The 18,273-nt window shown below is 38.5% G+C and overlaps 1 protein-coding gene across 1 annotated transcript in view; it reads right to left on the bottom strand.

The window, feature by feature from the left end:
• The window catches only part of LOC135768181 (A disintegrin and metalloproteinase with thrombospondin motifs 20), a 99,064-nt gene that overhangs the window by 63,388 nt on the left and 17,403 nt on the right, over nt 1–18,273 (bottom strand). The window contains exons 4-11 of the mRNA XM_065277357.2: nt 17,939–18,186; nt 15,655–15,738; nt 15,352–15,476; nt 13,754–13,794; nt 13,270–13,375; nt 9,723–9,869; nt 4,677–4,818; nt 4,105–4,203 (exon numbers count right to left, since the gene is read on the bottom strand). Coding sequence (XP_065133429.1) covers nt 4,105–4,203; nt 4,677–4,818; nt 9,723–9,869; nt 13,270–13,375; nt 13,754–13,794; nt 15,352–15,476; nt 15,655–15,738; nt 17,939–18,186 — 992 coding nt within the window. The remainder of the gene's footprint in view (nt 1–4,104; nt 4,204–4,676; nt 4,819–9,722; nt 9,870–13,269; nt 13,376–13,753; nt 13,795–15,351; nt 15,477–15,654; nt 15,739–17,938; nt 18,187–18,273) is intronic.

Genomic DNA, 18,273 nt, shown 5'->3' with positions numbered 1-18,273 from the left:
ACTATATGTGTGTGTGTGGTTGAATATACATAATAATTACACTCAGTACACACACACACATATTATGCAAAAAATGTATTATTTTCCCAGCACTAGTATTTATGTATTTTTTTTATTTTTGCACGTTTTAAAACCGAAACCAAAATGTCAGATGTGCATGCGGATGGAGACGCATCTTGGACAGCGCGGATAGTGAGGAGTTCCCAATCAGACAGTTTGCAAACATTTCTTGTGAATGTTAAAGGTGACAGAGAATGATTGAACGGAGTATTTATCCTTGTTCTGTGATGTGACATGTAGACAAAAATGTTTTTGTTTGAGTCTGTAATGCCTTAGAAGCTTCCTAAAAACCTCTCTCAGATAGCTCTATTAGGGTGGGGGATTTTAAACAAGTGGTTTTGCAGCTATTTGGCTCCTCCTACTGGCTTAACTTGCAATCTCATTACTGATTGGCTGACTTTGCTGCCACTCAAAAAATGTAGCCAATTATTTTAAAGTGGAGGGGCAGTGAGATGCCTGTGATGTCATAAGCATCAGTTTTTCAGATTGGGCCGTTTTCTGGCTGACATTTCTAAAAGAGGGATTTCTCTGAGACTGAGATGTTTAGCATGTCTAGCACTTTTTGTATGTTCGTGAATGCGGGTAGACTACCATTATTCAACAAAGACAAGGTAAAAATGATTTTTCATTCTCTGTCCCCTTTAATGTGCATTTAAAAAACCTCTGTTTTAAAGAGCTGAACCATATTTTTTGTTGCGATGGCACGCCCCTTACAGCATTTTTTCTGTCTTTGTTCAAACACAGCACTTTCCGTAAATGTTACGGCAATGTTACTAAGTCACCTTTGCGGGAGCGATCCCAAAACATTATGGGACGTGTTTATGTTCACACAGAAGCCTCTCTGATAATTTAATGGAAATTTTCTAGGATCAAAGTTGGGGTTGTGTCGATTAGGTTTCTGTCCATTTTAAGAGGTCGGGTTTGGTTCTGTTAAAGTGGACTGAAGTTCTCAAGATGTAAAACTATAAAATGTCTCATCATTTATCGTAAAGTTACAGGAAACAAGTGGAAATGATGTTTATTGAATTTTCTCTCATTTACAACCATCTTTATTGAAATACTTTTATGACTCCATTAACTACATACTTCACTTTATACTGCTTATAAACACAAACTTTACTGTTATCTTCAAAGAAGCAGATACTCGGCTAAAAAGACCAGCATTCCTTTCAATGCTGGTCTATGGCAGTTTGTGCTGGTCTACAGGCCACTCAAACCATCCTGCTGTATTCAGACCCTTGAGAAGACAAATCTGCGAGCAGGGTGGTAAATGTTTGTATTTATAGACAGCAAGTGACGTGATGCTGTTGTTAATCTCAGACTTATTGAACCGAATGAGAGAGCGACCACTGGGGTCATGTGACCGCATTACTCGCACCAGCGCCCACGAGAGAAACGGGTAGAGAGGGAATTGAGGACAGAGGCCAAAAATAATGGAGGGATAGTTTAGGGGGTCACAAAGAATCAAAGCAATTACGCTCATGATTCTTACTTTGGTCTTGTCAAGTTGACCCTCCACATTCACTGACTAACACTGTGCAACAACAGTACATTGGAATTTCTCACCATAGCGGCCCATTTATGCACCAGCCCGACCTCAAAAGGGATCAAACGCATGATGTTTTGAGACAGATGAGAGAGAAGACCGAGACAGAGATGTTTCGTGAGTACCTTTCCCACATTAAAGAGCTGGAGACGGGCAGGTGAGTCGAGACAAGAGTCTCTTCTGCTTTTAACTTCTGCCACTTCAAACGGCATCGTGAGGAGGTGACACCCGGCCCTCAGCACCACAAACAAAGGTGCAGGGGCCGAGAGGGGGAGAATCCAAAGAAAAAAGACCCTTTGTGTCCCTGTTTTTGTTGAATAGTCACGGACATTCACGCAGTAACTATTCTGCTCGTCACGGTATATAAAAGTGCCTCGGCTAGCGGGTAAAAAAAAACCGCGCTCGTGTTAATAATGAAAGGCGAGACGTATAATTGGGCTTTATTAATAAATCGTCGTGTCAACTTTTAAAATGTATGGCACATCTTTGTTTACATCAAAGGCTGCTTGTTTAATCAAACTCTTTCTGGCACAAAATTCCAGTAATCTGTTGGCTGGTACAAGATTAGACTGAATTCGACCTGCACCATTTCTCAAGCCATTTTCTTTATCTTCAAAACCCATGAGCAAAACTACAAACAGTGAAAGAAAAATGAGATGAAATAAAAACAAGAAAGTATTTTAATAGCTTTCAAATGTAATATAGAAGTTTAAATTGAATAAATAAACAAATACAATGCGCTGGAAAATTTCCAACACATGACAATTCATACATATTTTATGATATTTATATTTATTAATTTATGCTTTTTCCAAATGGTGTGTTCCCACCAGACACGAATGAATCATTAAGTGCGAGTAATTTACATGTTAAGTCAATGCAAAGAGGCGATAGGCATCCTGCGGCATGATTCGCGCGAATGAGGAATTAAAAAACAACAAATTGAGGACAAAATCATTGTCACTGTATGTGGACACCCCGAGCTGTACGATACGCTTTATTTTATTTTATTTTATTTTATTTTATTTTATTTTATTTTATTTTATTTTATTTTTTTTTTTTTATTTTATTTTATTTTATTTTATTAAAACAGGAATAAAAAGGATCATGCTTGGAAGAAAGTCTTTGCATCTAAATTTCACGCACAAATGGCACAAATGTTATGCGCGAATGACACTAATTTCATGCGCGAATGATGTTAATTTCACACGCTAATGACGCAAATTTCATGCGCAAATGACGCAAATTTCATGCGCGAATGACGCAAATTTCACACGCTAATGACGCAAATTTCATGCGCGAATGGCGAAAATTTCACACGCTAATGACGCAAATTTCATGTGCGAATTACGCAATTTTTAAATGCTAATGACGCAAATGTCATGTGTAAATGACGCAAATGAAACAAGTTAACTCAAAATGCTCAAGCGTCCCACTACACGGAAATAGCACAATTTATTCGCTTTATTCACGTCTGATGGGAACGCACCATAATATTTGTTGTTTTTCTTACAATTAATTTCTTACGAATTCATACCCATGTCACATCGTAACATTCATACGAATGATCGTGAGATTAGGTTGGGACCACTAAATCCTTCCCCTCAAATGACTGGTAAAACTGTTCATAATGATTAATGATTATAAGTTTAACACAGATGAACTCCTTCATGCTCTTCTGGCTTTAGTGATGGGCCAACAAACGCCCGTCCCCACGCCCTCCTTCACCTGCAGGGCTGCACGTCCCGCATGGTTAATGAAATCCAAAATGTTTTCTGTGTTCCCAGCAACCTGAGTGCAGTTGATTTGGTTGGATTAAGATTCTCCCCACCTCGGTTAACTCAATGGTTTGTTCACTCAATGAACAGCCACCCTTCATGCGCCTCCAACGTTGGCATGAGGTGATCCAATACCGCACACAACGTTTTTGAAGTTTTTCAAGGGTTGAGAAGAAAGAGAAAAAGCCCCCTTCTCTAGCCAGTGACCCTCTTCTTTGAATCTGAACCTGGGGTCTATTGTGTCTGAACCCAAAGGCTGTTACTGACCAGTGACCCACTCACCCGTGTTGTGAAGAGGTTTGGGGGTCAAGGGTTCAAAACAAGGTGACTAGACTGAGTTTTAAAGAGGCACTTCTCAAACGGTTCTGATTTACGTTAACATCTCAGAGTTGAGATACAGACGCTAACAGTACAACACTTACACGCTCAGCATATTGAATTCTTATTGTACTGCCAAGTATCCTGGGAGTATCTGACAAACTTCAGGGTTTACTTTTACACGCTGGCCTGTAGGTCACTTGGTTCCAGCTTGTGACATTTTTACAATCGTGTTGGATTAAAGACACGAAATTAATTTGACTCCGTGTTAAAGATTTAATGTCACAGACTGGAATACGGCAAGCTCAAATTTCCCCCTCATCAACGCTGACATTTCAGTTTAATGCACGGCTGACCGTCGAACACAAACAAAGGATCTAAGGTTTAAGAAAAGCGTCTTACCATCCCATAACCGCAGTTAGTCCCATCAGCGAAAGGCATGTGTTGAGTGCGACAACCTTCGCGGTCAGCGCTGGTGCACCACAGACGTTTACAGTGATTCTGAAATACACAAGAGACATTTCAGTCCAAACTTCTGCTCGGTTAATCCTGACCAAAGCTTTCTTTTCAATTACTTGGGTATCAATCATTGTGACCGCAGCTTGCATTCAATGAAAAAGACAAGAGATGCATTGAAAAGTTTGTGGACGGTTTAATGAGCTACAACAAACTTGGAAGAAGTTGTGAGAATCTCACCACAAATAGGTTCTTTGAAGATATCAGACGTTAGCAAACCACGTCTCACATGGACACAATGCCACAATGTTTCTTGATATCTCATTAACAGACATGAGTCATTAAGTTTATGACATCACCACCACAACATTTGGGTTGAATGGATCCACTGTGTTACCTCACGGCAGACGGGTTGCTTATTAAAACTTGCCAGGGATCTATACGTACATTTACATTATCTTAACCATTGAAATCCTCATCTAACTGGTGTTATGAGCTGACGTTGACAGATGTCGTACCAAATACGGGCAGGCTTGAGTGCCGGGACCAAACATGAGTTCACACTGTCGGTTGGCGTTGTATAGTTGACCTGGGAGCTGGGCAGGAAGGTTATAGGTTCTGCCCGGAGGCTCGTCCAGTAGACATTCACCATAACCGGTGCTGGTAAAGAACAAACAACAGATATTAACACACATAATCGGACGACTGTAGGACAACTATCAGTGATACTGTAGCTGTAGACCAATATTATGGCCATTTTTACAAGATGTAATACAAGTCTCAGGTGTGTCCAGAATGTGTCTATGAAGATACCCCACAGATCATTTATTATAGCATGTCCGATTTGGGAGGAAGCAAAAATGCGCTGTTTTCGTGTCTGTACCTTTAAATGCAAATGAGCTACAGTTCCGGTCAAAAATAGATCTGATTCCTGTGAATACAGTCTGGGAAGTTAATATAGTTGTAAAACACATTTAGAAACATTTCTTTTGGGTAAAACCAGTCCGTCAGTGGCTGTGGGTGGGGCTTTATCAGTGTGACATCACATTAACAAGATAACGCATATCTAATGAGACTGCTTTGATTTAATGATTTTCATTTGTATGGTGGTTGTGTTCACACACTGCCAAAATACATTTATATCCAAACTGGATTTTGCATTATTTAAGCCATTTAAGGTTTTTTTTGCCTTCGGGAGCACTGTAAAAACCAAGGTTTTATTGAATAGCACCTGTTGCTTTGTTTCATTTTTTATCAATGGACAATACGAACGCAGTCTTTTTAATTTCACCTGTGTGTGTGTAGGTCCCGTGTAAGATCCTAGTCGAGTCAACGGTGGGTGGTCTGCTTTGTTACCTGCTGATAAATGATTGACTGGACTTAGACCTCCAGACTCCACAAAAGGCGGCATTTCAACGTGGGAAAAGACACACTTTTCCTTCTTTACAATGCACAAAGCTGGTGGCTTTCCAAGCATGTGCCAAAAACCAGCGCCAGCTTTATCACATTGGCCCAAGACGCCTTCAGCTAGCGGTCTTTCCTGCTCTGTAATGACATACTGTATATCTCATCATACCACACCCTTCCTTTGAAACAAATATATGAGGCACAAAAGAACAGCTGTTTTGAGAGGAACTCATTGAATGTTCATTGAATCGTCGGGCTTAAAATCCCTCAATAGGTCTTTGAGTTGACGCTACCAGAGAGCCGTTCAACAAAGCAAAGTTCGTTTTGCGTTTGCCTGCCGTGTGCGCACAGGAAATCTGCGGCTGGAGAAACGGCATGATGTGTAATTATGACAATCGTTGTTCTTGCTTGTGCAATTTGTATTTGGCAGCGAAGTAAAACACCTGTTTCATACAATCACAGATGATTTGGTTGCTGTTGTAGTTAAGACATGTTCGTCTCCTGCTGGAAAAAATAAAATTACAATGGATCAAAGCTATCGGAAAATCTTTTTAACAAGGCAAAAATGTTGTATGTTTCAGATTTCAAAATGAAAGAAGTGTTTTAAGTGTGAGGAAGTCGAATCTGCATGATGCTTGTGTTGAGGTCCTAATGAGAGTCCTCTGACGTTCCTCCGATCAAGTTTGGACACTCTTAACACGCCTCACACCAAGGGGAAATCTGATAAGATCATCCTGTAGAACCATCAAGGACATAGCTAGGATTGTCGGAAGGGGGGAAATCGGCCCAAAATCAGCCCGATTATCTTGTGGTGCGTACCCAGCATTATCTAACCAAACCATCGTCATTTTCACCAAAAAAAAACACAACCCTTATGTCTTGGTTGGGAATGTTTAAAACCCTTTGAAGCTGCATTGAAACTCTAAACTAAAGTCCACTATATGTAGAAAAGTCCTTTCTTATCGAGTGAACAAAGAAAGACATAAACAACTTGGATGACATGGGGTTGAGTAAATTATCTGATTTTTTTATGAAAGTGGAGTAATCCTTTAAGTATTTTGAATATAAATATACAGTATGAATCATTCAGTTGCATGGTCTGTGCATATCCAGTATGTTTGTGCCATAGTATTAGCATCTGTTTGAGTCTGTGTGTGTTCTTGCTTGCTTGTCTTTAATCTGACAGGAGAGTGCATTGTAAAGTGCTCTTGAGAGTGAAGCACAATAACTTAACTGCATCTCCACATGTGAAGAGTCTCAGTCATCATTGAGGAGCTCTCAAGCTCTGGAGACTTCAAACAGGCTTTCCACCAATGAAAAGAGCAGAACAAGAGCTCTTGTCTAAATCAAAACATCTCCACAAACATCACCAATCATTTAAGTGTTCTCCTTAAAGACAACATGAAGTTTCCATCACGCATAGTGAAACACGATCATTCATGAGACCAATAGGAGAATTTTACATCACACAACACAAGTTGCTGGAAACAGCACTTGAGAATTTAGGAACTGGATTAAAGGTGCAATTTGTAAGATATTTGCAGTAAAATGTCCAAAAACCACTAGGCCAGTGTTATATATTTTGTCCAGCTGATTACTATCAATATCTGTAATGTTTTCAACTACTTGTAAATCATGAGAAAATTTCCATTCAAAACATTGACACGGGGCAGTGCAGTCTCCTGTCAATGACGTTAATATCCATGTGACCCTTTGTCACCGCCTTTACTGACGTAAACCACATGACAACAGTGGTCGAGCTCGAACAAATAAAATGGCGGCCAAGGAATCAGCTGGAGCACAAATTTAGTGAAAATAAACGTATATTTTCACTTTTTAAGCATTTTAATTGCATTTCTGGCGAGAAATTAGTATAGTAGTTTTCAAATATGTGATTAGTTATCACAAAGGCGCTCTCTGTTTATATTTCAAACACGCTGCCTTTGAAGTGCGTCGGAAAGCCTTTCTCTGAGCGGCCTTCAGGCCTCCGAGGCCGAAGTCATTTCCTCATGAGGCAGCGAGGCAACAAGTCCTCACTGCCTTGAGTTTTCGGACGCAGCGAGCCAGTGTTGTGGACAAATGCGGAACTATGCGATAGCGCCTGTCGGGCTACGCGCTTGCTTATGAACTTATGGATATCTCTGTACCGTCTGCCGCTGGTTGTGTCAGCTCCTGTAAGCGTACGGGCCAACCAAACGACCCAAGAAGAGTTTGGAACAAAACAAGGGAGGATCAATTTGTTGCATTATCTGGATGGAGAGAGCTTCACGACAACATTTAACTAGACCGAGATTCTGATCCTGCTTGTGTTTTACGCGATGGGTGAGTTGTTTTGATTCGTAACCCTTCAAAAAACGTATGCTATTATATTGATCACAACATTAGTGTGTAGATTGTAATCAGCGCGTCTTCCCGCGGACGATATGCACATCAAAGGTATTGTACAGCAATATAAATGGTCATTTTAAGACACTTCACAATAAGATTTGTACTGTCAATACATTATGTCAAAAATCATTGTAGATTGTAAGTTGAAAACTTAATTCTGTGCTGTGTTTACCATCGAATTTGGACAAATACTGTAATATCAATATGACTAACAATTTCGTTTTGAACATCACATATAAACTTACATAATGAAATAAACGATGTCATCAAACGCAACATTTATAAGACTTGATTACCTTACGTGATTTCTCATTCGCGTCTGATTGATGGCCATCAGTGGTTGAGTTAAAGACTACAAGTCCCATAATTCCACGCTGCTTCAGAGCGTCAGTAAACAACATCATTGTTATTGTTTGATCTGGCGCCATCTAGCGGCGAAAATTATACAAACTGCATCTTTAAGTGGACATGGGGTGGGCGATAAAGAAATTTGTGAACAGTAGAGATTTTGGACTATCGTCACATTGCTGTGCGTAACGTTTGTACACATATTTAAGCACTGCAGTGATTTTAAGCCATTGAAACACAAACAACAGTGCTAAATGTGTGCACTGCTTCTGTGTGAGAGGAGCGCGCAAGCCACAAATCCGTTGCTCATTTACTCATTCACCGCCAGCCCTTTTTTTTATTTGCACGTCAGCATTTTTGTGATTTTCACAAAAGTTTCACAAAATTCTTTACAGGAAAATGTTCTTCTAAAAATATATAAACATACACATATATCAAAATTGGAAAAATGTTCATCCTATCTTAATTTTTTTCTATGTTTATAAACTCTACAAAGAATACAAAATTTTGAGGGAAAAGCTAAAATAATTGCATTTTTGATGATTATCAAAACATACACAGAGTTTAAAATAAAAAAATTGCTTCAGTTTTTTATAAATTGGGTAACCATCTAGTGGATAATCGCGGTATTACAGATTTCCATAAAAACTTATCAGGAACACCTTTTTTAATGCAAACATTTTCTCTTAATGACGAGATAAATCGTCAATGGCGGGGAATAAGTTAAGCTCGTGAGCATTTTTCCCACTTTATTGGCCTTTAATACATACATGCGTCAAAATTCCTGGCTTTGCATACACACATTATTATTTATTATCCTTATGTATGTGTGTTCACTGGGTTGAAACCTATGACCTTTTGCACTGCTCAACGCTCTACCATTGAGCACCTATGATGCTTAAGATGCTTATTAATAACACTTTATATATACATATTCATTTGTATTTTTATTAGACTTCAGATTCTGTAACGAAACATAAAAACATACTATCCACATAACCTGCTCATACGGGACATGATGTACTACAAACTCCACAGTGAATCTCTTACCAACAACACTTTCTTTTGTCAAACACTCGGGATCTACTAGAGCAGAAGATCAAAGGGTCGCGTCCGGAGAAAATCTAATTAGAAATGACATTTCCTGTCTTGAAGGAACCCTTCAGCTGCGCTGATGCTCTGAGAAGCCCTCAATGAAGCGTTGCTATGGGCCGCGTTGCCGAGGGCCCAACCACGCCGGCGACTAAATGACTGTTTGTCCGGCACCCCGAGAGCAAGCAGACAGGAGTCAGACAGAAAGAGCGTCTTTACAAAGGGGAAGTGCGATTTTAAACTCTTAGGGAGCGTGACCTGTACCTAACTGGACAGCTTAAACCTGCTAGAAACATCTGAAATTTACAAACACAAAAAACGGTACTTACTCAAGAAAATCTGTGATGTGTTTTCGGCTACATTTGGACCAGGACCAGGGACTGGTGTCGTAGTTCAGGGTCGGAGCCATGACGTGATACTGGTACTTGACGCCGGCCTCTCGGCACTTCGGGCTGTCATCGTGAGGCATGTTAAACCTACAACAACACAAGATTGTTGGTTTCCTATAAGACTGATTTCCTACAATCATGTAGAGGAGATCAGGTCAGTGCATGCTTTCAAACTGCTTAAAGATCATTGATGTCAAATAAATCAACAATAAACCCTAACAGCTGCCTTACCTGTACCCTGTCAATACCAATGATCAAATTATTCTTTAAAAGACAATAAAAAAATCTAAGAAAACCAAACATCCTTTTATGACAGAGTGGAAGTTTCCTAAAATTAATTTGTGTTAAATAAAACGGCTTTGAGCCGAGTTGCACTGGAATAAATCTTTCCAAAATAGCATTGAACATCCGCTGAGGTCACAGTCCTAAATCCAGCTGTTACGCATCCTCAACAGCGATCGTAGGAGTCGGACTGAAACCACATGCTGATCCTCAAAGACAGACCAAAACATCAACACAAAACTTACAGACATCAGCAGCTTTGTGCGATTCATTATCAAACATGAACACATTCGCACACCCGGACCGCAGCGCCCAAGAAACATTGGGAGGGAACAGGTGCTTTACCCAAGGGCACCACAGTCAAAACTCTCTGTCTAAAAACCCTCAAAATTGCATCTGACCAACAACACATGCATGTTATTTGACAGACCGTGAAATGCTTTCTTTGCATGCTGGCGGTGGTTTTGGAAAAATTTTGATAGATTTGAAAGCAACTCATTTACAATGAGATGAACGCATAAAACTTCAGCCCACTGTGTAGTGGAAGGAATTTCCTCGGATGGTGGGAGGATGAAATATCTGTCATACACTGATTCACACTGAACTCATTTATACAGCACCAAAACAGACGGAAATCTACCATTCTTAACTAACTGGAGAAATCCAGTAAAACCTGTAACAAAGGGAAGTCTCTTAAGGGAATTTGTGCCATGTTTGCAATGCCTCCAGGCAGTTATTTTAGCCATGCAAAACTAAAGTCCTATCTACTTGAATAGAAAAAAGATATCTCTAAAATCATGTGATAAATTAAAGAACACCGAAATTAACCTGACATCAACTACACCAAATTGCGCAAAAACACCTTTATTTGAGATTGTTTTGGCTACTGTGCATGCACAAAGGTTATACACTGCAAAAAATTATTTTCAAGAAAAATATTTATTAGTATTTTTGTAGTCATTTCAGTAAAAATATCAAAAAATTCTTAACTAAAGTTGCTTTTTCTTGATGAGCAAAATGACCCACGAAAATAAGACCAAAAATATAAAATTTAAGTGATTTTGTGCATAAAACAAGCAAAAAATCTGCCAATGGGGTAAGCAAAAAAATCTTGAACATTTTTCTTAAACACTAAATTCAAGAAAAATTTGCCTAACCCCCATTGGCATATTGTTTTGCTTGTTTTATGCACAAAATCACTTAAATTTGATATTTTTGGTCTAAAAACTAGACTTATTTTCTTGGGTCGTTTTGCTTAACAAGAAAAAAGCTTCTTAATTTAAGAATTTTTAGATATTTTTACTGAAAACAAGACAAAAATACTACGAAATTTTTTTCGGTTACCGGTTTCAAGGTATACCAAGGTTTTAAACGGTCGAGGTTTCTGTAAACATTTCTTGCAAGGTGTGAGCTGGGTTTACACAAAATTAAATAAATCATACAGTTATTTAATTTACATTTAATTATATATATATAAAATATATATTTTTGTATGAAAATTATAATTTAAAGACATTATTTTCACCCAGCATACATGTTGTATGTTGCTTAAAAATAAAGTGTATTGTGTTCAGTTAAAAAGTTGTTGTTTGTATCTGAAAATAACACATTTTAGTGCTGCAATGGCAAAACTGCAATACTGTGAAACCGTGGTATTTTTATTTAAGGTTATCATACCGCCAAAATCTCATACCAGCCCATGCCTAGTTGTCAACACCTCACATAGAATCATCAGTCTTTACCGATTGATGATCGGTTCTTTTAAATAGAAGGCGGGACTTTCCTTGCCAGCGCCGCCATATTGAGCATTGCATTGTCCATTATACATAATAAAAACAGTGCACAATATCTGTTCTTTACTCTGACCTGTTGATTCAACATTAAACCCTATAAGCCTTATTCAGTCCGCCGCCATGTTGATTCCAAACCGAGGCTGTGAGGGATGGATGTCCTGGGCGTTTTGTACCAGAAGTCTGGTCATTCAGCCATTAAAACACAGAAAATATAGCGTTTTATAAATTGCCACAGGACAAAGGACCTCAGAAATCATGGATTGTTAAAATGAGAAGCGACATATGAACTAATTTTGAGATAAGAGCAATGCATTGTTGGCTAATCGCTAATTTCTAATGTTGTAAGCCTGCTTACTTTTCTTTAAAACCAACCCAGTCTCACCCCATGGCGTCAATATTTGACGACACTTGACCATGCGTCAATATGTTGACGCGGAGGGTATACCTTTCGCGTCATTTTTTGACGAACTGGGGACTTCAATACTATTAAGTCCGTTGCATTCTCTTTCCTATTTTCTTACCATTTTCGCGTCGGTTTAGGGTTAGATTTACATAATGACATCCCTACCCAAACCTAACTCTAACCCCAACGCCAGGTGACAACTGTTTAATTTCGCGTACACTGTTTAATTTTGCGTAATCTAACCCTAAACCGACGCGAAAATGGTAAGAAAATAGGAAAGAGAATGCAATGGACTTAATAGTATTGAAGTCCCCAGTTCGTCAAAAAATGACGCGAAAGGTATACCCTCCGCGTCAACATATTGACGCATGGTCAAGTGTCGTCAAATATTGACGCCATGGGGTGAGACTGTGTTATTAAAACACAGTCCTATAACTAAGTACATATATCAAATTCATACAGATTACAAAAAACTACGCAAGGCATGAATACTGTATGTTAAAAACTTCTCTCCAGTAAGATTTTTAAGCACATTGACCGGAATCAACAGTTATTTCTAACTAAAAACTTTTGGACACAACTTTGGTATTAAACTCTAACAATACTTGCACAACAAACCATCACGTACATAGCTTTTAATCAAGTCAATCGCACGTTATTAAGTGAATGTTCATGTCTTGAAAAATATAACATGCAACAAACTCTTGATCTATACAAACTGGATGTCCATCCCTCACAGCCTCAACATGGCAGTGGACTGAATGAGGCGAATTGTTATGATAATGATTTTTGGAATTGTGACATTTTTGGCATGATTGTCCCAAATTATTATTACAAAAAATAACATTTCAAGAACTACAAAAAAGACTACTATAGAAGCAGACATGTGTTATTATTTATGAATGAAAGCAGCTACAGTATGACCTCTGATCTGTTATTACAGCGGTGGTATGACTTCATTACGATCTGCACCTGCGTTCAACTCATGAGCGAGTTTGGAGTAACTTACACGTGTCCGAGCTCATGGGCGATAGTGAAGGAAGTGCTCAGTCCGTTCTCCTCGCTGATGGAGCAACTGCGGTACGGATCGCACATCGTCCCCAACTCCGCCAAACCTTCAAACACACACACGCAAACATGTGAGAGTTTATTACATTGAGAGCTACTTTAACCCTCTTAGCCCTGATTGAGCCCTCTTTAAAATTGCATGGATGAAAGATCACGAGCTCTGAACACCTGCGCAGAGGCCCGGCTCAGGTCAGCAGGTTTGACGTTTAAAGAGAAGTCATTCACCAACACACAGCTGCTCTTACACCGCCGACACAGCTGACAGCTTTCCTGCACACGTTCTCATTTATGTTAAACTAAATATAGGCTGAAACCAATATCATACAGTTATACAGTACGTCCAGCCACCTCCAGTTTTATAAATCATGCAAATATTGTACACAGAAAATTCACATACTTCAGAAATCTACCAGAAGATTATTTACCTAGCGTTTCACACTTGTCTTTTGCTCGGCAGATATCCTCCCTGCGACACAAACACACATCAACGTACAATCTACGGCAAAATGGCATCTTGCATGTAAAAAAATACATCTTTCGTATCTCAGGGCCAGACGGAATCTGTGCAAATTTTCTGCGAAATTTTTTGGGGAAAATCTGTGGAATGATGTTTTTAAAAGAGAGAATTTAAGCTGTAAATATAACAAAAGTGCATGTAAAATAATGACCTTTTAAAGGCTTACTATAAAAAATGAATACATCAAACCAGTGAGTCCTCTGAATTAAACTGGATAAACATGAACCAGATAATGTGCATGTCAAGATAAAATTATATTTGTATATTAAATGACATATATTGTTGTTTAAAGTTTTATATATTATAGCAGAATAAAAAAGCTTGTGTTTAATTAGTTCTCACACATACAGTATCAAAACAATTTCATATTTCGTAACACTTTACTTGAAGGGGTGTTCATAAGACTGACATGACACGTGCTATGAACATGAAGGAGATTGAATGCACATTTATGACAGCTGTCATTAAGTGTCATTCATTCAATTATGTCATTTTTAATGCAGAGATGACATTGCTAGAAATGTCTTTGTTATGACAATTTGACATTAACCAATACATCATAACATTTCATGACAACTTGACATTACCAAAACAATATTTACAGTAATACAGTAATTTAATTTGTTATCAAAATGTCATTAAGTGGTCATATAGTTTCAAACCAGCGTCATGAATATTTTTCTTGACCTCAACTACAGTGGTACAAATATAATTTGTCATTAAAAGGACTCAAACTGTCAAATAGTTTAATAACATCATGAATATTCTTCAGTTCATAATTTTTCCTCCACGTATTTAAGAAATAAAATCAATCATTCAATAACAATAATTAAAATTTATAAAAAAATATTTTATTGCATTTGGAGACCAATACACCTAAAATTAAATTATATTCAGGGCTGACACGGTTATGAAATTTTGACGATTATGACGATTAATTGCCTGTTTTATTGCTTTGACATTTAATTTTCATATATTTTTTTTTTGTTCAATAAATCATTTTTGTGATTATTTAAAAAAAAATGTTTTTGCAAGGTTTACCTGGCAGTAAATATTAATACACATAACACATATTTAAAAGTAATTATTTCATGAATATATCTTTCAAAAACGGAAAATTCTTAATAGGAATAAAACACACAGTGTCTGAAAAATAACTGAAAATAAAAATGCAATTAAAATAAACTGACTATTCCAGAACAGGCCTTAAATAGTAGCCAATCCTACTAAGGTCATATTAGTACTGGACCACGTGTCTGTAGTGGCGTCAAAAAAATATTTTCTTTACAGATCCTTAAAAATAGCATCCTTCACTTCCCTTAATTTGGAATTGCTGTTAATTTGGAATTGCTGTTAATTTGGAATTGCTTTTTACGGCTACTGCTTACAAACACACTCAAGCGCTGGGTATGTGTGTTTGTCAATGACGGACACTAAATTTTTCCTTAGAAATGTGTGGGAGCGGATTCCGTTTGGGCCTGGTCATGAGGTCAAAGGTGAGGTCACCTGGTTATGAGAAGGGCCGTGTCATGATGATTCGGGTGACTGTCGTCCAAAACATTGTGACTTTGTTGCCAGACGCAGAAGTTATGCAGCGTCGAGGTTGCAGAGAAATTTATGTTCGGCCCTTCCTGAGAAGACAAAAATGTGCACAGGTTTCTCTGGTGTAGCTCAGGAGAAATAACGCATGCTTTGCAACTTTGTCTCAGATGTTTCCTCCAAAGGTTTTTTTGGGAGTGGAAAAGTGGAGGAATTTCAAAAGACTCTGTTTCTTGCTCTCTTCTGAGAAGACTTTAAATGTGAGATTACCTGTTCATTATGTACAACAATGAGTTTGACAATCATGATGTTTATGAGATTTCCTACACTGGGGTCTCTGTAGATCGCAGCAACCTAAAACCACAAAAAAAGTAAAGCAAAGATTAGTTATATATCATACAACAACACAACAACATCTGGCATATGTGCATCCCTCTCACTACAACATAATGCCAGTAATATTATAACATGTTGCTTCAGTCACTAAACTCCTAAGGGCAAACCCTAAAAGTCTGTCAGGAAGTCATTAAGCGACTATAAACATTCAGTGTTTAAAAGAAGCCGAAGGGACGAGCTCAACAAGACTGCTATAAAAGAGGCAGATACACCGAGATAGACAGCCAGCTGCCAGACGCATCACATATGGAAGCCAGGATGAGACATCCTGACAATAACTCACTGTCAATGTTCAACAAACCAATGGAGTCTTCTGATTGGCCCAGAAAACACGCCTAAAGCACACACACCACCATGACATCATCAAGACTCTTTTCTTTTAAGTTATTTATTTGAGACATTTAGCCTTTATTTGACAGACAATGTATATGAGAGGGGTACGGGATCGGCAAAGGACCTTGAGCGGGAATCGAACTCGGGTTTCCGAAAGTGCAACATGATCTCACAAAGTTCCGTCATGGAATTTTTGCTAATTTTTCCGTGGCATTCTCACGGATCTCCACATTTTTCCATGGCCTTAGCACAGACTTTCTTTTCTGTGGCATTCTCATGGATTGGTTACTCAACTGTTTTGTCCTATTTTCAAACCATTGTCGCTTCGATTTAGAGTTAGATTTGGCGTTTGTGTAGTATGCAACTTTAAGTATTGGTTTATACTATTTTTTCTGATGTATTCTTTTATCAACTTTAAAAAATTGTTGTCTGGTGTTGGGGTTAGAGTTGGGTTTGGGTAAGGATGTCATTTCATGTAAATCTAACCCTAAACCAAAGCGACAAGAAAATAGGACAAAACATTTGAGTAAACAATCCGTGAGAATGCCACGAAAAAGAAAAAATTTGGTGACTATCCCATGGAAATTCATGAATCAGGTTGCGAAAGTGCGTCTGCAGCATTTATGATGGACGAAAGTTTTGGGGGCTATGTGTAAACAATGTGAGGTCATATTTATTTTTTACAAGAATTTCAGACTCGGCGTGCAAACTTCATTACCTCGCTTTTTGTAAAAGCATCTGCTAAATGCACTGCATTGTGGGATAGTTCCGCATGCATTGCTATGAAATATATTCATGCAAATTGTGCAATCTTTTTATAGCATGCATACTTACTCCTAAGTAAGTATGTTAGTATGCTTTTCTGAACAATAACCATCCATCATTATACCATGCTAGTTCTCTGCTGACAGCAATAGTTACACAGAAATAACTGTCCTATGGAACAAAACATAAATATTTATTTTACAATAAATATGAACCCAAAACGGCACCACAATACAAATGAATTGAAGAAATGCAGACGGTATAGAGATCCCCTAATGCTTCATATCATGGATCAGCCATGTGGTATAAATCCAGCCAAGTCTACGCTGAAGTAAACAAGTATATCACACACAAGACATGGGATTAATTTTTGATCAAGCAATAAAACCCTTGAAATCCTTTCAGAAAGATTTATGAGACATTAATAAGACCAACAGCAGATTTTATGAGCTTATACATAAGAACATAAAACAATGACAAATTACAAAATTTGTTTTCAGAGGATTACAGGCAATTTGGCACAGTTGGAAACTTGAAGAAAACCAGGAGGCTTTTTCCTCAGGAAGCATCTGAGTAACAGGACTTACATTACATTTATGCATCTGGCAGATGTTTTTTTTTTATTAGTAAACATGTTCCCTGGGTTCAAACCCATGACTTTTGCGCTGCTAATGCAGGAGCACAGATCAAGTCACTATTCAAACCCTCATTGCTGTCTTTAACTGGTTTAACCTTGACTGGTAAATGGACTGCATTTATATAGCGCTTTCATAGACCAATGGCCATCCAAAGCGCTTTACAATTTTGCCTCACATTCACCCATTCATTCACACATTCATACACCGACGGCGGTGTCAGCCATGCAAGGCGCCATTCAGCTCGTCGGAGGCAGCTGGGGTTAGGTGTCTTGCTCAAGGACACCTCGACACTTGGTCAGGTGGAGCCGGGGATTGAACCACCAACCTTTCGATTTGTAGACAACCTACATGAACCACTCAACCACTGCCGCCCCAGTGGACTGTATAAGATAGAGAAAGTAATAAATGAATACTTCACTTACTACTGACATGATTGTTAGTATGTAGTGTTCAAGGTTTCGTCCGTGATGTCGCACCATCTTGGTGTCGGCCGTCACCATCAGCTCTACGAAGCGCGGGTACGACAGGAACCTCTTCTTACGGGAATGGGGATCGCTGGAATCATCTTTGGTGTGAATCACGCGTTTGTGCATCGTTTCCTCTATTGATGTCACTTCCTCTTTCAAAGTTCTGTTGCTATGGAGATTGATGTGTCTGCTGGTATGATGTTCTGTGGGGAAATAATAAACGATTCATTAGCTACGTTTCTATCCAAAGTTGCGTATGTGCAAAAGTTTAATATTGCATAAAATATCTG

The sequence above is a fragment of the Paramisgurnus dabryanus genome, chromosome 23 (genome assembly GCF_030506205.2).
Source record: "Paramisgurnus dabryanus chromosome 23, PD_genome_1.1, whole genome shotgun sequence".
Lineage (NCBI taxonomy): Eukaryota > Metazoa > Chordata > Actinopteri > Cypriniformes > Cobitidae > Paramisgurnus > Paramisgurnus dabryanus.
This window is presented reverse-complemented; position numbering and strand designations above follow the sequence as displayed.